General features: G+C 38.7%; 1 protein-coding gene across 1 annotated transcript in view; it reads left to right on the top strand.

Moving 5' to 3' along the window:
• Window positions 1-23,090, top strand: part of LOC124594899 (transcription initiation factor TFIID subunit 5) — a 64,695-nt gene extending 41,605 nt beyond the window's left edge. Inside the window, exons 5-12 of the mRNA XM_047133374.1 lie at window positions 26-224; window positions 4,140-4,259; window positions 8,760-8,905; window positions 17,568-17,705; window positions 21,750-21,943; window positions 22,215-22,328; window positions 22,424-22,601; window positions 22,755-23,090. Of these exons, the coding sequence (XP_046989330.1) occupies window positions 26-224; window positions 4,140-4,259; window positions 8,760-8,905; window positions 17,568-17,705; window positions 21,750-21,943; window positions 22,215-22,328; window positions 22,424-22,601; window positions 22,755-22,963 (1,298 nt within the window). The 3' untranslated portion in view covers window positions 22,964-23,090. The remainder of the gene's footprint in view (window positions 1-25; window positions 225-4,139; window positions 4,260-8,759; window positions 8,906-17,567; window positions 17,706-21,749; window positions 21,944-22,214; window positions 22,329-22,423; window positions 22,602-22,754) is intronic.
• Window positions 23,091-23,439: the final 349 nt, after the last annotated feature.

Below are 23,439 nucleotides of genomic sequence, written 5' to 3' on the forward strand. Positions count from 1 at the left end.
AGTAAATGGTCCTTTAACATTTCAGATAACAAAGCTAAGGTTTACTATGGATTGCTGAAAGAACCAGACATTCAATATCTACCAGTTGAAGAAGAAGAAGAAGCTGATGCAGATAATGCTGATAAACCAAAGAAGAAGAAACCAAAGAAAGATCCTTTGTTTTCCAAGAAAGCAAAATCAGACCCAAATGCTCCGCCACCTGATAGGATGCCTCTTCCAGACCTGTAAGTACGTTTCTTTGTTAGTGAGCTTATATGCACTTATTGCAGTCATTTATATCTCATTATATATTTTTATGACTTGGAAGATGATTTGATCAGAGTGGATAATGTCCTGAAAAGAGGTTTCATGATATCCAAAATCAAAACACAGAACTAAATATTGTCAGATTAAATCAGCTGATGCTGAAGACTTCATGTTAGGAAACGAGACACTAAAAGAAGAAGACAAATTTTACTGCTGAGAATATAAAGTGTAGACTGGAAGGAAGCAGATGAAAAACAAGACCAGATTAATTTGCTTGGTGTTAATGAAACTAAATATTGTGTGATGATTGTCAAGTAAGAAATCCTATGTTTGTCCTTTATATGTAATCTTGAGATGAACTTTGGAAATTGAATGTCAATGAAATTATACATCTCAATCTCATTAGTTTCTCTTCACTCTCAGGGGTGATTTACATCTTAACAGTAAATAAAATATTGAGAGGCTTAATAAAATCAATTCATACTAAAAAGGCATTCAATAAATGATACCAAGATTCAGTCACAACTTTGCCATGTTATATATGATATGTTGGTCTTTCTGTCTCATCCTGTCCAATAAGTCTCCCCCAACCTGGGATTTTGGGCGACTTTTCCATAACTCTCCCTATTTCCTGAACCTTGCCAATCCTTTTCCTTCATCCCTCTCTCTTCCTCTTGTACCCTGCTGCCAAAAGAAGAACCACCGGCTCCAAAAGCTTGCACATTTCGATATCCTTTATATGTGTTTTCTCTTGCTGCCACTAGGTGAGTTGATTTTTTTTATCTATACATATTATACAATATGATAAATTACATTTGCATTTTTAAACCTCAGTTATCAGGTCTTATTATTTAATGTTTTGGGTTCCTGAGAGAGATTGTTTGCGTTAACCTTCTGTAACAGTATAAACATATTCAACAGCAGTGTTACCATGAAGTACTAAACATTTATGTTTATAAATCTGATTTCATGTCAGAAAGACAAGGTTTAGTATAGGTGTCTTACTAGACACTGTATAAATCATAACAAATATATTCAGTCGCTAAGGTTTATAATTCTGTTTGAACAGAGGTATAAGCCTTAGTGTCTGAAATCAAAAAAATAATTTAGAATTAAAGCATTACAGATATCCTGTGATTTTTTCCCACCTAGTACTTCAGTTTTTTCAGCCATGTTGAGTAGTATCTGCTAATTCAATTATTTTATACTTGCACCTTCTGACAGGTAAACTCTGAATATTGGATGAAGCCTTTTTCAACTTGAGTGTCTCTCATGGCACTAAAGAACAGAAAGAACTAAGTGTTAAAAATTATGTAGGTGTTCTAGAGAAAGTAAAATGGAGATTTTATATATTTATTTAATCAGATATATGCAAATGAATTGCAGCAGTGTTGCTGACGAGACAAGAAGAACGGGCAGATAAAAATACCGTCTGTACCTAAATTGTAACAATAGAAAATTGTTGGTAGAATGTAATATATTTGAATAAAAGCTCATAAAATTAGTAATTAATTTGGAGAGATCCACTTCAGTTGTACTAATATTTATCCAACCCGTGACTAGTTTTGAGATTTTAAAATCACATCTTCAAGTGTATGAAATGGTGTCTGTGTATGTGCGGATGGATATGTGTGTGTGTGCGAGTGTATACCTGTCCTTTTTTCCCCCTAAGGTAAGTCTTTCCGCTCCCGGGATTGGAATGACTCCTTACCCTCTCCCTTAAAACCCACATCCTTTCGTCTTTCCCTCTCCTTCCCTCTTTCCTGATGAGGCAACAGTTTGTTGCGAAAGCTTGAATTTTGTGTGTATGTTTGTGTTTGTTCGTGTGTCTATCGACGTGCCAGCGCTTTCGTTTGGTAAGTCACATCATCTTTGTTTTTAGGTATATTTTTCCCATGTGGAATGTTTCCCTCTATTAGATTATAGTCTACATCTACATCTACATCTACATTGATACTCCGCAAGCCACCCAACGGTGTGTGGCGGAGGGCACTTTACGTGCCACTGTCATTACCTCCCTTTCCTGTTCCAGTCACGTATGGTTCGCGGGAAGAACGACTGTCTGAAAGCCTCCGTGCGCGCTCTAATCTCTCTAATTTTACATTCGTGATCTCCTCGGGAAGTATAAGTAGGGGGAAGCAATATATTCGATACCTCATCCAGAAACGCACCCTCTCGAAACCTGGCGAGCAAGCTACACCGCGATGCAGAGCGCCTCTCTTGCAGAGTCTGCCACTTGAGTTTATTAAACATCTCCGTAACGCTATCACGGTTACCAAATAACCCAGTGACGAAACGCGCCGCTCTTCTTTGGATCTTCTCTATCTCCTCCGTCAACCCGACCTGGTACGGATCCCACACTGATGAGCAATACTCAAGTATAGGTCGAACGAGTATTTGGTAATACATAACATGTGGTCAGGCAAGTCAGTGCAAGGGTTCCAATCATTGCAAGATGGCAGAAACTGTCCACTGCTGGGCAGCCATATGGTAGAAACGCCAGCCGTTACTGTAGCAGCTGGTGTTCCTACCGTGCGACTGCCCAGCGGCAGAGTGTGTCCACCAACATGAAATGATTGGAACTATTGCACTGAATGGCCTGACCTCATGTTATGTATTACCAAGTACTATAATTTCCTACACCTAAAGATTTGTGTATCAAACAAAATTTGTGCCTGGATTGAGGATGTCATCGTGGATGGCAAGTCATCAACAGAAGTAGGAGTAACTTAAGGTATGCCCCAGGAGAGTGTGATGGGATCCTTGGCAACAGCAGTGTTGATAACCTCATACTTGCAGATAATGCAGTTGTCTATAGTGAGATACTATCTGAAAACATCTGCACAAATATTCAGGCAGATCTTGAAGAGATTACAAATTGATTCAGTGATTGGCAGCTTGTGTTAAATGTTCATAAATGTAAAATTATGCACTTGGCAAAAAACAATAGTCTGAACAACAACATCAATGCCTCACAATTGGAATCAGTCCAACAAGTACCTGGCATTAACAATTTGTATGGATCTGAAATGGAATGATTACATAGGCTCATTTGTAGGTAAGGTATGTTGCAGACTTCGGTTCGTTGGTAGTACTAGGCAAAAGCAATCAGTCTATGAATAAGATCCATGTGACGCATCCTGAAATACTGCTTAGATGTGTGGCACACATAACAAATAGAACTAACAGGTAATACTGAATGTATACAGAGCAGGGCAGGACGAATGGCCGCAGGATTGTTTGGCTCATGGGAGAGTATCACAAAAATGTTGAAAAACCTCAATTGGCAGATTCTTGAAGATAGACACCAATTATCCTGTGAAGCCCTACTTACAAAGAACTCCAGAATATAAACAAAATATAGTCTTATCAGCTCTTGGACAGCCTTTAGCTAACTTTGCAGCTTTGGCTTTTTATATATGATTCATGTCTCAATTTTCTATTTACAACAAAACTGTGGAGTTTATGTGCAGAAGCTATGGACTTCCTACTAGGCTTTGTACATAGCTTTCAACCAAACTACTGAGCAAGGTGGCGCAGTGGTTAGCAAACTAGGCTTGCATTTGGGAGGACAAATGGTTCAAACATGCATCCAGCCATCCAGATTTAGGTTTCTGTGATTTCCCTGAATCACTCCAGGCAAATGCCAGGATGGTCCCTATGAAAGGGCATAGTCAATTTCCTTCCCCGTTCTTGATACCATCCGAGCTTGTGCGCCGTCTCTAATGACCTCATTGTCGATGGGACCTTAAACTCAATCTTCATTCCTTCCTTCTTTCCTTCAATCAAACTACAATTTTCAGGGTTACTTTGTGCTGGACTTTTTCTATTTGTTAAATGAATAAAAATGTGTATATACCATCGTCCTTATGAATTTTTTGTATTATTTCCAGGAAGGATGCAGACAAAGTAGAGAAGGCTAAGGCTATGAGAGAGGCTTCAAAACGGGTAACTTTAGGTCCAGACTCACTTCCATCCATATGTTTCTACACATTACTAAACTCTCATAGTATGTAAGTATCATAATCAAAAGTAAATAGCTGTTCTGCTACCTGTACGTATTGTTTTAAATTGCTTATTTTCATATTAAGACGTTACTGCAAATAATGCCATTCAGATGGAGGTATGTTACACCCTTCTGTTGTGATATTCAATGTTTAAGAACCAGAACTGTTTCTTTAAGAACTAGACTGAAGAGAATAAAGACCCTAGAAATTTCACAACTTTGACATTGGGAACTCCTCCTATATAATTACTTACAAAAAAACAGACCATGTACTATGCACTTAATGTATCCCCCTTCTCCCCCCCCCCCCCCCCCCCCCTCCCCCCCCCTCCGTCATATCTGGTTGTAAATCACCTGCCCTCGTCAGCTTTTATATTATTTTTATGTTAAACCCCCTCTCCCTTGCAAATAAATTGTGACAGTGTTTTCACTGATTGAATAACAACTTCATTTATTAGTGATACTAACAATAGCAGATAACTTTATTATTTTTTGAATCTGAAATGCTTTATTTTTGGCTGTCAGTACTGTAGTTTTTAGTGAGAAATTCGACAATATTTAAGCCTATAAAATCTAACGAAGAACTGTGAAAAGGACTTTTCTAAAGTTGGAACTAGCAATGCTGGTGACACATTAAGTAGTAGTCCATTCATGGCAAAATCTTGCAGCAGATATCAGTGTCACATAATTGACATTTGAAATTTGGAAAAGGAGGCATCCCAAATGTGTGCAATAATCTACAAAGTGCTTGTCTTTCCTGCTACAAAATAAAATGATTTAACTTCACAGAAAAGAACGCCACTGATTCACATGATTTTATAGTTTTCAGTGCATAAAACTTACTTCCAGATATTATATGTGGACACAATATTGCCTCTGACGTTCAACACACCTGAGTCAGCATTAACAATCAGGAGTCCACTAATTAATATTTCTTAGATTCACGTCTCTCAGGATGTCCAGCAGACCTTGCAATCTTGAAAATTTGAAAAGAGCTGGAAATTTTCAAAATTAGGGAAAAACCTTTAATTTTATTAAAAAAAAACTCAATTTTTAAAATTTTGTCAGTGTATCCAGTCCATATTATTATTATCCAATCCACATTATTATCAGTTTAAACCATATGCGATGTTTCAAATAGCACTTGAATATGCAAAGGAAAATCTACATGTTGTACACGTACTACCTGTTTGTGATCCAATGTGTACACAAAGATTTATGACTGTTGTATGCCTGTTGAGCTGTCACATGAGGCAGAGGTCCAAGGCAGCTTACTGGTACTAGCACGAGGGCTGGGGAGAGTGGGGAATTCATTACTTCCAAGTTGGACACAAAGCTGCTATGATGGAAATAACACACAGAACTAATACATTTTGTAAAAACACTTTATAGAGCTGTTTGTGCACAATTTAATACAATATCTGAAACTAAATTAACCCTGTTGTGACACTTATTATAACAACTGTTAGATCATTGCTGTGGCAGCAGTCGAAAACAAGATGTCATAGTTAATGAAGATTACCAACTTGTACTGATATATATTGAACAGACCTATGGGACAGAACGACTGCTCAGTGGTAACAGGCTGACATATTATTATGGCTGAAGAAGATAGCCTTTGGTTTACCTTCAGGTTATCAACCATCTTGTGTTGATAAATCAATAGCTTGTGAATCCTTGCATGGTCACCTCACTGAGCAGATGGGTAATAACCTTCAAAGCAGTGGAATGAATGCTTAGGCAGCCGGCAACCACAGGGTGACAAAAGATGCAGGGAAGCAGTGCTGTGGTGGAAGTGACACACAGGAATAAAAAGCTTTCATGGAGGCACATATATAGAGATGTTCACAGTAAATGTGATGCTTATTTGTTCTAATGGAAATAAATCAAGGCTGTTGTAACAAAACTGTTCAGGTAGGAGCAGACGAATGACATTTTAAACATTTATGATTGTGTCTAATTTTACAATGTTAATACAGTTATCAGTTTTAAGTAATTATTCACATCAGCAATATGCTCACCTATTTCCATCTTCATCCGTTTGCAGCACTGCATGGCATTTATAATAATATTTTTCACTTCTCCCTTTGTTAATGGAGTTATAGATGTGGATGGACCAAGAGTAGCTTCTTCATTCATCATTTTTCCACTCATGCGTCCACATAGATCAGCTTCAAACAAGTGACTGTTTACTGCATAATGACTACTTAATACAATGCCACACACTGTTTGAATTAAACCAAAAAAATGCCTTATTGCTCAAAGATATATAATATATATATAGACACATTTGCTAATAGAGTTGGTTATTTCAACATCAACAAAAGTCTTTTCACTGATTCCACAATGCACATTCTTTGTACAAAGACAGTATGAAAAATAAGTAGAAGGATGGTGAAAGAGGAAAGGAGAAATGATTACTGAACAAACAAAAGCAAGCTGAAGTCAAAGAATTAGAAACAAAAAGAGTAAGTATGTTGAACGAAACCTCAGAGATTTTGGCAGATATAGAAAATTTCAAGGAATGATTTATTCATTTCTATTGTGACAAATTTCTAGAGTTTGTTCATTTCAATCAGCAAGTAATAATGTAAGTCCACTGAAGAGCCAAAGAAACTGGTACACCTGCCTAATATCGTGTAGGGTCCCTGCGAGCACACAGAAGTGCCGCAACACGATGTAGCATGGACTCGACTAATGTCTGAAGTAGTGCTGGAGGGAACTGACACCATGAGTCCTGCGGGGCTGTCCATAAATCCATAAGAGTAAGAGGGGTGGAGATCTCTTCTGAACAGTGTGTTGCAGAGCATTCCAGATATGCTCAACAGTGTTCATGTGTGGGGAGTTTGGTGGCCAGTGGGAGTGATTAAACTCAGAAGTGTGTTCCTGGAGCCACTCCGTAGCAATTATGGATGTGTGGGGTGGCAAATTGTCCTGCTGGAATTGCCCAAGTCCATCAGAACTCAAAATGGATATGAATGAATGCAGATGATCTGATAGATCTAGACATATCAGGGGTCCCCTAACACTGCAACTCCACATGCCCCACACCATTACAGAGCCTCCACCAGCTTGAACAGTCCACTGTTGACATGCAGGGTCCATGGATTCATGAGGTTGTCTCCATACCCGTACATATCCATCCGCTCGATACAATTTGAAACGAGACTCGTATGACAAGGCAACGTGTTTCCAGTCATCAACAATCCAAATGCGGTGTGGACGGGCCCAGGCAAGGTGTAAAGCTTTGTGTTGTGCAGTCATCGAGGGTACATGAATGGGCCTTCAGCTCTGAAAGCCCATGTTGATGATGTTTCATTGAATGGTTTGCATGCTGATGTTTGTTTATGGCTCAGCATTTAAATCTGCAGGAATTTGTGGAGGGGCTGCATTTCTGACATGTTGAACAATTGTGTTCAGTCATCGTTGCTCCTGTTCTTGCAGGACCTTTTTCTGGCTGCAGCGATGTCGGAGATTTGATGTTTTACCGGATTCTTGATAGTCATGGTACACTCGTGAAATGGTTGTACGGGAAAATCCCCATTTCATCACTACCTTGGAGATGCTGTGTTCCATCTCTCATGCACTGACTATAACACCACATTCAGACTTACTCAAATCTTGATAACTTGCCGTTGTAGCAGCAGTAATCAATCTAACAACTGCGCCATACACTTGTGGTCTCATATAGATGTTGCCGACCGCAGCACCATATTCTGCCTGTTTTTATATCTCTGTATTTGAATATGCTTGCTTATATCAGTTTCTTTGGCACTTCAGTGTATATGAGTAAAAACAGAATTTGTAATTTGTTATTTGATATTTTCCAGTATCTGTAAATCAAAATATAGTATTTAACATTTTATAAAAATTTAATTCATATCTCTGATTTACATTACTAAAGAAACATTTTGTAATTAGTTATAGATATTCTCATAATTACCAATACATACTTTTGAAAGAAAGGGTGTATGAGTGTCAAATTTAATAAAAAAAAAGTAACATGGAAAAAATTGCCTTGAAAAAATTGGAAAATAATAATAATAATGAAGATTTTATTGTCTTTAGGCCATTACAGTAATTGACAACATCAAATGAAGTTACAATTTATAATACAGTGTGATAAGGTATTGACTACTGAAATATTTTAGCTTATATTACAATAAATGTACAGTGGGTCATCTGTTGGATTACTGCATTTTACAGTTGAAGAATTCATTGATAACATAGAACGGGTGGGCAATAAATCATTCATGCAGTCTCGAATATGAAAAAAATGACTGTTTGCTGGACACCCCATCTCTGTAATTTATGAATAATGATTTGTTGGTGAAGTTATATTTGATGGAAGAGCCATTCGTCTTACACGGCAGCGTAATTTCTCGCTTACCACACTGAAGCAGTTTTGAAATAAGTGTTATGTTTGAAACCCACTTTCCTTTGAGTTTTGAAAACTTTAGTTTTTTATTTATATATTTGTTTATTTATGTTGTTGTTGTTGGTGCAGGGTCACAAGTGCAGAAATTGCAGAAGACTCAAGTCTCTTGGCAGTTGGATTTGCCGACTCTGTGATAAAAATCTGGACCCTTGTACCTCAAAAACTGAGGGCAATGAAATCAGCAGAGCAACTACAGGACATTGATAGAGAAGCAGGTTTGAAGCAACTATAAGATATTGAAATTCTTGACATACATTTGTTTTTTGAATTAATGGAATTTAATAAGACTTTTGCCTATTTGTGCACAAAATGAAAGTATCAACTTATCCAGAAATCAGAAACGTACCACCAGTAGTTCATACTAAGATAACTTCAAAAATATCACATTGATAATTATCCCCCCTCCCCCCAGTTATGGTTTGTAATTACTATTCATTACTTTTACCCCTTCTTTCCACTGCTATCTTCATTTCTTCAAGCCTATTCTTTTAATTAAATATCCATGTTAATTACTGAACCAAATGGCACCAGTGATTAAGGCAGTGTACTCACATTTAAAGGGAACAGGGTTCAAATCCCCACGTTGACATCCAAATTTAGGTTTTCCATAATTTCACTAAATCACTTACGGCAAAAGCTGGGATAGTTCCTCTGAAAAATCTAAAATGATTTCATTCGTGTCCTATGCTATCTTACGTTCCATCTATGATGGTCTCACCATTGGTGGTATGTTAGACCCTAACCAGCCTTCCTTTTTTATCATGTTTATTTACCTTTCCTTTTTCATATTTCATGGGGTTTCTTTTGATTAACTTCTTATGTTAATATCATCTCATTTTATGCCCACCTGTATGACATTACCACCAGAGTATGCAGTTATCAGTAGTTCTTAGCTTTCATAATGTGGACAGACCTTTGCCAAAGGTGTGTGTGGTGTTGAGTCAGGAAATGACTTTGACTGTTCAGTTGAACCATGATGCCACACTGTAGTTTGGGAAATTGACTTATTACAATGGAATCGTATGGTGGTGTATTAAGAAGCTGGCAAATAAGAAGCTGCTTCAGAACTTATGAAATGTTGTAGGACATAGGGAGATGGGTGTTTATTCAGCTGTCCATCAATATTAAGTGTGAAATCTGTTACCATAAAATCAGGTTTATATCTCATTGTAGTTTGCAGTTGTAAATTACAGTGTAGCCTGAGACCAAATAGTTCCAAATGCTCAGTGTTCAAACTTCAAATCATCTTAGGATTTTTTCCCTACAGTTAACATGACTTTCACACATGGCACAGCATGTGTGTGTGGGTTTGGGGAGGGGTATAGACTCTCTGAGTTTGCTGCTACAATGATATTCCATAGATTACATTTTTCAGCCGACAGATTATTAATGAAATTTTGGTATAAGTTTTGATATCAATGGTAGGCTTTGTTCATATCTTCGCAAAACTGAAGAGATATGATTATACATATTTAGACTTCGTATCTCTGGCTAAAATTGCTTTTATCTTTGTAAAATCAGTTTTCTGTTCTTTTTGGTCTGTATAAAATAGCTTTTTCAGAGATAGTCAGTCATACTTTTATGATCCTTTCTCCAGTATAATTTTAAAGTTCAGCGACACTTTCCACTATTTAACAACATATATATACATAGTAAAAATAAACCTTGAGATTAAATTTTATTGGATCCTCACAGTAAATCACACACAGTATATTACAGGCAGTGGATCCCCTATGGCTTAGGGAATCCAGGTTGGAATATCAACAATGATGAAGGATGGATTGCTACTCACTGTAAAGAAACCTAATCTCAACATTGAAATCTGCCTCTCTCATTTCATACCACCATCCAATTTTGATCCCCCTCCTACCTAACCACACACTGGACACCTTCCAGGAATTCCTTACCTCCACTGTGAGCTCCCCATCCTTCCCCAAGTCCTCTCCTGAGACACCAATCTTTCAGCAGAAGAAAGGACGGCTGCACACGGCCTCAGATCCTCACTTAATCATCCTACCTGCAGAGAAAGGTTCCACCTCTGTTGTTATCAATCGTAGTAACTACCTGGCGAAAAGCCACTCCCAATTCGCGGACTCCCCCACCTATAAACTTTGCCAGAGTTATTCTATTCCAGAAGACAAACATAACTTCCAGTTCCTGCTTAAAGGAACGCTTCTGGTGGTCAAAATTCTAGTTTGTGTGCACTCACAGCCATCTGCCAGTATATATTGTCCGCACTCTGCACTAGAGTGATTGAAAAACAAAACCTGTCACGAACTTGGGCTAAGTAGAAATTCTTCTCCGGATAGAGTTGTTATCAGTTCCACTTCTACACTGTCATGCTGCTTCACTCTGTAGCAGTGTCAAGTATGGGTCTCATGGTTATGAATGCCCCTAAAAGATTGAAATTAATATTCTCCTGATTTTGTAATCACCAGATTGAGTGGGAAAAGAAAAATAATGTTGAGGAACACCTTAAATAAGAGATGTATTCAGTTCACAGGCAGGAAAATGCTGCTGCTTCTCAACAGAACAATCATGTGTTGAAAGCATAAATAGAGTAAAAAGAATAAAACAAAGACCATTTCAGAAAAAAACGCTTGAAATTTTTGCAAAAGCAAATATTCCTGTCAAAAAGTTTCTCAACCGGCACTTTCTTAGCAGTCAGTTTCAAAACACTGAGACGACGTCTTCAAAGATGTAGCGTGACAGGTGTCTAATCACTTAACAAAAAAAAAAAAAAAAAAAACTTTGAATTTCAAAGACTGCAAGTCCTTTGGATCCGCCTTTTTTCCATTTTAGTTGTTCAGTCGAGCAGACACAGTTAGGGTACTTTCATTAGGTTGGGAAAGGTCAGTGAAACTATTAACAATGGTTGACAGTGGTTGCAATACTGAAATCAATGGTATCCAGGTGCACAAAGTTATCAGAGGTAGTGGAACTGATCACATGTTTTGTTGGACAGCCATGACTGTGGCAGGGGATTTTTATTGGCGTCAGTTTGGAGAACACGGCTGTGTGAGAGAGCAGTTAGCAATGAGCAAAGGGAGACTCTGTTCGGCGCGTTCGCACAGCAGAAGCCTAAGCCATAGGGGATCCACCAGCCGCAGGAAGCTGTGAGCCCGGAACGGGCCATGGCGTATTGTCCCAGAAGCCAAAGGTAGAACTTTTTACGACAGCTTTAAGTTAGTTGCAACGGACCGAGGCACTGACAGTTGTTCTCAGATGAGGAGACGTGCATTCTGCCCTTTCTGCTGGGGTTCTCACAGTGTTTCCTGGGAACTGTCCTGTAAGATCGGTATCTGTTTAGACCTATGAAAAGATTCCACAGAAGCGGCCAAAATGGGGTGGCACTGCAGGGTGCCCAGAGCTGTGTTGCTGAGAGAGTTGTCACCTTTTTTTCAAGGCCACATAGGAACACAAGCCATTCTGTGTCCCACATATGCAAAATAACTGTGTGTTGATTGGGTTGCCCACTGTAACGTTAGAAAATGTAACAGTGAACATCTGTTCGACATCCTGAGATGTGTTAAGATTGGAGGCACAGTTTTTTCGCTTCCTATGAAGGGAGGCTGAGTGGTGATATGCGATTGGTGCAGGAGAGCAATACCATTTTCAATTTATGGTTTTTAGCTTTTCGGCACATACTCCATGTGGAGTGTTTCGCGGTCTTACATGAAGTGTGAGGAAGGGAGAATTTTGTCTGCTTCATGGATAAGTGAAGGATTCAGTCATGTGCCTTGGAGGAAGGAAGTTGATTTGAGCTTGGGCAGTGAAGTTTGGGCATGAAGTGGACCTGAATGAGTGTTGGAGATGGAGGTCCACTGTTCAACCCAATGCAGAGGCACACTGACCACAACATTCAGGATTTCTTCATGTGCTTGGTGAGCACATCACACCACCAACACTAGGAACCTGTAGAGTGAATTTCTCCACATGCTCACAGCAGGAGCAGTCGCTGTCCAATTTAAGTGCATTGTGGTAGTTTGTTCCAGTGAACAGTTCACAATCACTGTCAGTTGCATTACCTATAGTCAAATCATGTTAATCATTGTAAAGTCATAATTAAGAGTCAAATTTCTACCCTCTCTTGGATTTTGTCAACTATATATGGTACACTTCATTTTATGAACATGAGCATAAATGGAATTGATATCATTATGTTGAGCTATGTTCCATATCATTCATGTTTTGTAGAAATAAATACGTTGTGATATTGAATTCTAGTAGGTGTTCGGGTAGACAATGTTCCTTGATCATCTTTATTGATGTTATTTATCTGTGTGGGGAGCATAGGAGTGGTCTTGGAATAAAAAAAACAAACATTATGTGATCTTCAATTTCACTACACAGGGCCAAATATCTTCTCTTTCATGTTTAATTTCCATTGCATATAAATCCTAGAGTAGTGTAACTAAAGGGTGGGTCTGTGCCATAGAGATATTCAGAAGCTGTAGCTCATCAGAGGTACGCACATAACTGCCCACCAGACAGGACATTTTGTAAATTTCAATAAAAATAGATGTGTATTTTGCCAAAAGTAGATGGAAAATTTTGCCACAAATAGATGTTACATTTTCCAGTCCCTGTTTATCAGAAGTGGGCACTATAAAAAATTGTAGACGGGTACATTGAAAGTAACTGACAGGAAGATGTAGAAGAGCCTAATGGGGTGTTTTCTGACAAGCTGTCTGTGTAATAAATATATACACATGAGAAAGAATCGGAGCCATGTGGACTGGATTGACCATATCAAATGAATGGGAGTGGTGCGTAAGTGGCAACCAATGAGAGAAAGCCCATCAACTCAGATTTTCTGTGACATGTTGAGCGACTGTTGGGGATTAGAAACGTAGAGTTGTCATTCCCGGAGAACAGTGGTAGCAATGACAAATTATTTACCTAACACATTTTTATCATTATTATGTTTTATTAATTTTGTTTATTCTTCTTGTTTAATACTAAAAAATTATTAATATAACTGGACTGTTGTGCCACACTTAGTTCATAATACCACCAGAAAGGAGGGAAAATGTGGAAGTAGTTGTGGATGACTTTTGATGCAACAACAAAAACTGAAAAATGTTTATGATGCCTGTATTACATTTTCAAGAAATTAAAAGACCAGAATAGGACAGGCTGTCATTATTCAAAAGTGAATAAAATAGATTGTTTTATTTCTTGTTAGCATTTGCATCAGTTTCTACAAATATGTCTGCCTCTTTATAGCAGGATAAACAGACACTGTGTCTGCACTTTATCAGTACTGTGGACAAGGACCAAAGCAATCTGAGTACTTATCGGTACCCTCCTAAAACAAACTAATCGCCTTTGATATGGAATACTTAAAACCTGTTACAGTACTACAGTGGAACTCAGGAAAACCACCCCTGCCTGCAACTTGTGCCTTAGCTTACATGCCACCTTCTCCTGCATAAAGGGCTTAGAGGATCCTCAGGGAATCACAGTTTTATCTAAAAAAACTTACTTCATATTTAGAAAACAAAATAGTGTAGCATTGGACCTTAATTGCAATTGGCCTCAGCGGGTGAGTATTGGTCAAGGAAGTGTTTTGCACTATTGTGGGTCATGAGGTGAGTCGGTGACAATTGTTCTGTCCTCTACAAAGTTTTGCATCCATTCCATGCACAAAACATTGAGAAAGCAAGAAACATATAGTCACATATAATTGGAAGATTTGTTGATGTATGTTGGGCTGATATTTTGATTAAGTTGCACTAGTAGAATAATGTTTTGTATTGTTGTATGCTTGTATTATTATGCTGCTTGGAAGCATCCACTTAATTTCTACCCTTATTTCTGAAACTGAGTACAGAAAATTAAACTAGAAAAGATCTCTTCATGAAATAAAAATTAAATTATTCTAAGCCATCTTCACTCACTTCAAAACCACTGAAACCCAATTTGAAGACTTTCAAATCTTCCATTCATTAATTACTTCATTTCAAACAGTGGAAAATCCAGGATGGAATAATGACAATATTATGAAAAAGAGAGGTTGCTACTCAACATATAGCAGAGATGCCGAGTCCCAGGTAGGCACAACAAAAAGACTGTCAAACAAGTAAGCTCTGGAGCAAAAAGGCAACCATTGGAATTAGACAACCCACACACACACACACATACACACACACACACACACACACACACACACACACACACACACACACACACACAAACACACACACAGTGCGTGCACGCACACAGCACACATACCATCAAATGCAACTCACACACACATGACCACAGTTTCTGATTTGCTGAGGCCAGACTGCGAGCATCAGCAACAAAGGGAGAGGCAATCTGGGTGGTGGGAGTAAGGAGGAGGCTGGGACAGGGAGGGGGAGGGATAGCAGGTTAGGGGTGGAGGATAGTTAAATGCTGCTTGTGGGAGCATACATGGATGAGGTGGAGAGAGGGTAGGGCAACTAGGTGTGGTCAGGAAGTTAGACAAAGGGTTGATTGGAGGGGGGGGGGGGGGGCGGAAAAAGAGAGAATTAAAAAGACTGTGGGTGCATTGGTGGAATAGAGGGCTGTGTCGTGCTGAAACTGGAACAGGGAAAAGATTAGGTGCATGAAGGACGATGAGTAACAAAGGTTGAGGCCAGGAAGGTTATGGGAAAATAGGATATAACACAGGGAGAGTTCCCACCAGCGAAATTTAGAAAAGCTGGTGTTGGTAGGAAGGATAGAGATGGCACAGGCTGTGAAGCAGTCATTAAAATGAAGAACGTTGTATTGGGCAGTGTGCTCAGCAACTTGGTGGTCCAGCTGTTTCTTGGCCATTCATGCAGACAGCTTGTTGTTTATCATGCCCACATACAACACCGCACAGAGGTTGCAGCTTAGCGTCTAGATCACATGACTGGTTTTACAGGTAGCCCTGTGTCTGATGGGATAGGTGACGCTTGTGACCGGAATGGAGTAGGTGGTGGTGGGAGGATGTATGGGACATGTCTTGCATCTAGGTCTACTACAGACATATGAGCCATGATGCAAGGGAGTGGCAGCAGGAGTTGTGTGGGGATGGACGAGGATATTGTGGAAGTTTGATGGGCGGTGGAATACCATGCTGGAGGGGTGAAAAGGATAACATCAAGGAAGGTAACTTGTTGGGTTGAGGAGGACCAGATGAAGCAAATGGGCAAAAAGGTGTTTATGTTTTGGAGGACTGTGGATAGGCTGTCTTCACACTCAATCCAGATCACAAAGATTTTAACAGTGAATCTGACCAAGGTAAGGGGTTTGGGATTCTGGGTGGTTAGGAAGGATTCCTCTAGATAACCTATGAATAATTTGGCACGGTCTCACCAGCCAGAGACTGTGGTCATGTGTGTGCGTATGTTGTGTAATTCCTATGAAGGACTTTTTGGCTAAAAGTTTACTTGTTTGACAGTCTTTTTGTTGTGCCTACCAGCAACTCGGTGTCTCTGCTATATGGTGAGTAGCAATCTATCCTTTTCATAATAAAGACTTCATTTCTATTGTCTTTTTATGGAAAAAATTAGTTACACAGTAACAAAATTTTCATGTTTTCCTGCTTGACAAATACTCATTCTCTGAAACCAATTGCAATCAAGGTCTAATTAGGTCTAAACTCTTATATGCTACAGTATTTTTTTATGGGATAAGTCTTTCAGAGAAAACTCTGGTTCTATGGGTATCCTCAAAATCCTTTTCTCGGAAGCTACTGATCAGGTGTAGACACAGTGTCTGGTAATCCTGCAATATAACTTGCTGTAACACGATTCAACAAGAGTCTAGCTTCAGTATTATAATACTGTTACATTAAATCACCTAGAATGGGAATTCACTGACATTCACTTTCTTTTGAACTGTAAGCAGCAGCAAATGTTTGTCCCATAGCTGTTGAAAAGTTAAAACATTTGTTCAATCAGTATCTTACTGAACACTGCTTGCATCAGCATGATTCCTTCTTGTGTGATATTTGTTGCTTCCTCCATTTTTCATCTATCTGTTCTTCAGATAAAATCAAACAGTGGAAACTCCAGGTTGGACTATCAATGATATTAGGAAAAGGACAGATTGCTATTCACCAGAAAGTTGACACGAGTTGCAGACAGACACAACAAAAAGATTATTACACATTTAGCTTTCAGCCAAAGCTTTCTTTAGAAAAGATAAAACACACACACACACACACACACACACCACACACACACACACACACACACACACACACACACACACAAAGCTTTCTTCAGAAAAGATAACACATGCACACACACACACACACACACACACACACACACACACACAGAAGGAAGCAAGCACACCTCAAGCACCATCTCTGCCAGGGCGGACTGGTCAGAGCTGCTGGAGATGGCGTGCTTGCTTTTGTATGTGTGTGTGTGTGTGTGTGTGTGTGTGTGTGTGTGTGTGTGTGTGCATGTGTGTATGTATGTATGTGTTTTCTTTTCTGAAGAAAGCTTTGGCTGAAATTTAAATGTGTAACTGTCTTTTTGTTGTGCCTGTCTGCAGCTCTACGTGTCATGTTTATGGTGAGTAGACTCTATCCTTTTCTTAATATTGCTGTACTTAAGGTAATTGATTTGTTATAGCCTTCCCCAGAGGCAATAGTCAATGTAACGGGTGTTGTGAACCAATAATGAATATGAGCCATGTATAGTTTGCAATTGTAAGTTTTTCAGTAGTTACCTCATGACAGTGTCATTCAGATGGAATAATACTCTTTTCAGTTATTAATTACTAGTTTTTGAACCTTTAATTAAAAACACAATTTTCTTTGGATATGAGGAAAAAATGTGCATTTTTAATGTCATTTACTCCAAGATTATTTCTGAAAATTTTGTATGTTGTGTTTTATATTTCCAGAGGATGTGTGGGTCCGAATGATGGATGACAGGTCAGCTGAAACATCTCGGGTTTTCCATGGTCACACAGGTCCTGTGTACAGGGTGGCGTTTAGTCCAGATAGGAGTCTTCTGCTGTCTTGCTCTGAAGATACAACAGGTATGAATATATTTATCACATCTAATTAGTCTAATTAGTGTAACATGTAGAATTTTAGGCAGTTGTATTGTTTCTCACTCATAAAATCCAAAATGAATGCTACTTCTTTAGTTGTCATAACAAGATCAGTTATTGCAAATTTGCCATGTCCTTGCACAGAACCCTTCTTGAATATTATTCATTTGCTACCTGAAGAATAGGTAAAGTTCATTAGCAACAGTAATAAACACATCTCCAACCATAGTTCATTCATTAAGCAGATCAAAGTCCAGATCCAAAATGTTTGTTATCATTTGATAACAGCAAACTCAAAATAAAACACTGAACTGTTCTGTAATTGGCTGGTGATGGCCTTGACAGCAATGAGCCAGCAATACTTTTCACTGCTAGGCAGTCTGGTGCTAGGGTGTACCCACTGTGCACTCCCTTGTGATGGTTTCAGTAGTGACAACTTACATGTTATCTCTTACCACCACTCTGACATCCATGAGATATAAAAGATAACTCGCAACTAAATTTGACGGGTATGGCCAAATATTACCAGGCTTGTTCTATGTGAACTCGTGACTCTTCTGCAGCACAGCTGTAGCCATTAGAGGGTACAGTGGTGCAGCAGGAGCAGTGCATTAGGTGCTAAATAACATGTGAGGGCAGATGTGCGTGTTGTGAAGGTATCACCAAATACCAACAAGGGCACTTGAGGCATATAGCAGGGTGCAGTTTCTGCAGCTGTCTTTTCCTGAATGGCATTATCACAGCTAGTTTCAGAGAGTGAGGCAAGTTTCTACTGTTGGTGGCTTTAACAAACATTTGAGCTTTGCAATATTTGTGCAAATTGAAAGTTACATACAATTATACATGGCACTGCCCAGGGTAGGATAACCACATTGAGCTGAGAAGGAATTGTAAGCCCAGTTCCATAGAATGTCAAGAACTGGTCATTTAACCCCTTAACTGCTCTGGACGTGTTAACGCGCGTGCCTTTGTACCTGTTCCTGTGTGCTCTGAACGTGTTTACGCGCACCACCAGTCCTTCTACCCGCTACTCTGAACGTGTCTATGTGTAGACAAGTTCAGAGTACCAGGTAAAAGGACTGGTGGCGCACTTAAACACGTTCAGAGCACACAGGGACAGGTACAAAGGCGTGTGCATTAACACGTTCAGAGCAGTTAAAGGGTTAAGGGCTGCAAGGCTAAATAATGGTTGTGCATGCATGCCTGGGAAATAAATGCGATTTCTTATTTGTCAAGCAATCAAAATCAATGGATAGTAGAAGAGATACGCCCTTTTTAGCTTAAGATCATAAACATTACATCCTTGGAAATGCAGTAGCAGCCTGTACTACTGAACTTCCCAGTCATCTTTGGAGGCATCAGAATGTGGCAGAGGATGTGGCAAAGTAGATGCTGCTAGCTGAGACTGCTCTACCAATGGTTGAAGATGCCACAGCAGACATGGGGTCTGCTTCTGGTAGTGGTTGTCTTACTTCTCTTGAACCTCATGGTGTACTGTAAGTCAGTGGATTGCTGCTGTAATTCCAGCAGTTTCTGCACTGTATGATCCATACTGACTGCTCTCTCAAATGTTGTGAAACTTGCCATGGATCACCTCACTGTCAGTGTAAAGTTCTAGGTAATTTTATTCTGTCAGTCACAAAATTCAAAACCATTTACTTCAAATTTGTCATGAGCTTTAAGAGAGGCCTTCTGGCATATAATCCACTAAGTGCCTGAAGAATAGCTACAGCCCATCAGGAGCAGTGAGACTTACAGCTCTAATTGTAGTCCATTCATTAACCAAATGAACAGTCCAGATGAAAAACTGGTTGAGAACAGCAAGCTTAAAGGAGAACATTGCACTGCTGTGTGCATGTGTGTGGCAGGAGGTGGCTCTTCTTTGTGCCACTGGCATTGCTGTCACTGCTGTTCAATGTGGAGGAGGTGTGGATCCACCAGACACTTTTTTATGTCAGTGTCCATATTGCTGACTCTCATGTTAAACTCTGGCCTCTAAATCAAAGTCTAGTAGAGAAATACAACTTTTTTGTGAAATCTAATTAACCATATTGTACTTTGGTGTTCCAGTTTTGATACGGTATATGCACTGCTTAGCATTGTCTTTCTTCACAAAGTATAATTTAGATTATGAGATATGGAACATTCGGTATTCCTTTAATGGACAGAGGATTAAAAATGGAAGAAAATAATTGAAACTGATCTGTATAATTACTAGATGAAGTTACTGCTTCCAAATTACACACAAAGGGGGAAAGAAAGAATCAGCTTAACCTTTTTTATTTAATCTAGGGGACAATTTTCCAACCATTGGAAAGTAGTTACTGTGATCCCATTTAGTAACCAAGGGAAGAACTGAAAAAGCAGCAGTAGTTATAATAGGGATATCGTGAGGAAATAAAATGTGTGAGTCAGTGATAAAGAGCTTGACTACATGGCTCTGTTCCTGCTTTCAGAGTGGTTTCAGAAGAGAACATCCAACCATTGACAACCTGACCTGCTGAGGGTGGTTGTACAACATTAATTCCTGTACAGACAAGAGCTGTTAGATATATTTTCCAAGCTTAACAACATTCACAATCTGTTTGGAAACAATTCATCATTGGACAACTTCATTAATTGGGCTTCTCATATAGAAGTGCTTCCCCTTCTAACATTATTTTAAATATTGAGTCAGTGATGCCTAATTGGACCACTTCGATCATGGAAATGCTATCCGTCACAGTAGCAATTTTTGTGTCTAATCTTTATGCAATTGCAGTGTTGTAAAACTGTGACAGATGAAAAGTTAATCATCCTAACATCCCCAAGAACAAAGATACTCTACTTTCAAAAATAAAGTATTCAGATGGCATTGATCATGTTTTTTGATAACAGGCGTGATGAAGTATACCAAGAATTAAAGCAGCAAATGGAACGCTTGCTAGCTTGAATCCAACCAGTTTGATCAGATTTTTTCAATTGTCCTGATTTTTCTTTGCAGCATAGCAAAGTCTTCAGACTATTTTCATCTTCAGACTATTTTCTGAACATCTTCTGAAGGGTGACTCAACTTGATTCAACAGATACAGAGGGCTGTGGCTGACAGACTTGAGATAACTATGAAAGAGTTTTTTGAGAGCATGAAGAGAATAAAACTCTCACTGAAAATGTATCATTTCAAGTGAAATCCAATTCAAGAAAAAAACTGAAACTCATACATATTTGGTTTGGAATTGTTATTGTCTTACAAAGAAATATCTCCAACTTCACTTCATATTTTAAGAAAGAAAAAGGCACTTGCACAATATCAGCCCCAGCTATCAGTCCTTTGCAAAAATTTGGGCCAAAATTCTGATAATAACCAGTTATGGCCTTATGAACTGCACAATATCAGCCCTAGCAATCAGTCCTTTGCAAAAAATTTGGGCCAAAATTCTGATAATAACTAGTTATGGCCTTGTGAACCAATTTCCCACCCATAGAATTCAGAAATATGATATGGAGGGAGACTTCTAGATTGTACTGATTGTGAAGGAACAGTCCATCTATTTTTTTGGGAGCAGCTTGCTTAAACAAGCACTCCAATAAATGTACACAGCAGATAGAGTGGTGTGGTACATAGACATTACAAATGTTTGGGAAGACTGTGCCACTACGATAGGTACCCAAAACACTTCGGAATCTAAAGAAACGAGTTATCAGATACAGTTGTCTAGGGGGCTTTCAGAGACTAGAAAGCTGGACAGTGTCCATTGTGGACATTACTCACACATTTGTAACTGAGCTGCTACAAAGTATTTCACTAATCCATTTTTGCTGGCACAATAAGACTTTATAATGAATAGTGATTCCACATTTTGACTTTAACACCCAACACTCTCAACTGTGTCTTTTGATGGTATTTCTTCTGCCCAGGAGGGGTGCCAAACCTCTTACTTTCCTCTGAGCGGTGAATGTTGTGTGGATATCTACAGTGATTTTGTGTACTTTGAGGATATGCAGTGAAGATATTTTGTGAAAGTTGCCATACATGGATTTGCTTTTCAGTCAGGCTGTGGAGTCTGCAGACATGGACATGTTTGGTGTGCTACAAAGGACACTGTTTTCCTGTGTGGGATGTACGATTTGCCCCTCACGGTTACTACTTTGCCACAGCAGGACATGATAAAACAGCTCGACTTTGGGCCACAGATCAACATCAGCCTTTAAGAATATTCGCTGGTCATTTTTCAGATGTTGACGTAAGTGAATTTTTGTATTTTTCATCAAATTTGCATTATGAGATATATTTTTTTAAACTGATAAAGAGAAAAACTAAAAAAAGAAAAAAGAAAATCGGGAGTGTGACACACAGGCCAGTTTGTTAATAAAGAAACTCGACAAATTGTTTGGAAATTCTGGTAGCATGGTATTTCTTATTGTTCTTCTGGCCACCTGCTATAGCTCATGCTGTCGTCCAGATTTTTGTGTCATAACTGTTTAAACTAATAAGTACTGGTTTTGATGTTTCAGTGTGTTCAGTTTCATCCAAACTCAAACTATGTGGCAACTGGGTCAAGTGATCGCACAGTTCGTCTTTGGGATTGTGTTACTGGCAGTCATGTTCGTTTGATGACAGGCCATAAGGTACACTTCATTTAACTTTTTTGATGTCCTGTAATGTTGAAGTATTTTTGTATATATAGTAGACTAATAATGAAATAATTTTATATGCTTGACAGGCGCCCATCTATTCCCTTTCTTTTTCTGTGGAAGGGCGATTCTTAGCATCTGCTGGGTCTGATTACAGAGTATTAATATGGGATTTGGCCCATGGACACCTTCTTGCTGAGCTCAGCAGCCATACTGCACCTATACATAGCCTTGCATTTAGCCGCGATGGACACATTTTAACATCTGGTATGTTCATAAAAAAATGCTTGTGTTCTAACATTTTTTCCTCTTTTGTGCTACCATGTGGACAACAACAAGATTTGCAACCCTTTTAGAGTGTATTGAGTCTCACCATACGTAAGACTTAATATTAATTCTGTGTTTCCTTTCTTGTTCCAGGTTCTTTAGATTGTTCAATTAAACTGTGGGATTTTACAAGACTTGTTGAAGAAATGACACTAGAAGATGTAAATGTGTCACATAACCCTGACATAAAGAAGAGCGAAAGTTATTTATTGCGTTCCTATGGAACAAAGAACTCTGGAGTGCTTGGTTTACATTTCACAAGAAGAAATCTACTGCTAGCTGTTGGAATCTATGACTCTTGACATGTCGTAAATGTTGCAAAAAAGTGTAATATTTGGTATTAATATTTGTTATTGAAAAGTGTTGGTATGAATGCAAGCAGATGGAAGAATATACCACTAACTGTAAGACTATATTTATGCAATCTTAAAATCTAACCTCACTAAACATGTCTTTTTAGATGATCACAGATTAGATACAAATTTTGAAAGGCTTGCTAGTTTTTGAAACTTGGATGCATTTGCTTGGGAAAAATATCATTTAAAGACTCTGTAGCAAAAAGGACCTTTGACATTAAGACATAGTGAGATGCAAAGTAAAATAGTAAGATTTGCAAATCTAAAAAGTTAAAACTAAACATTTTGGAAATACATTCACAGCATTTAAGGCATGCACTTGGAAGTGACAGAAAACAAAAAGCAAATTAAAAACTCAGATAAGGGACACCACGACTCATGTGGAGACATACAGATAGTAGTTTTTCCCTTGCTAGTTTTAC

The sequence above is a fragment of the Schistocerca americana genome, chromosome 2, assembly GCF_021461395.2.
Source record: "Schistocerca americana isolate TAMUIC-IGC-003095 chromosome 2, iqSchAmer2.1, whole genome shotgun sequence".
NCBI lineage: Eukaryota > Metazoa > Arthropoda > Insecta > Orthoptera > Acrididae > Schistocerca > Schistocerca americana.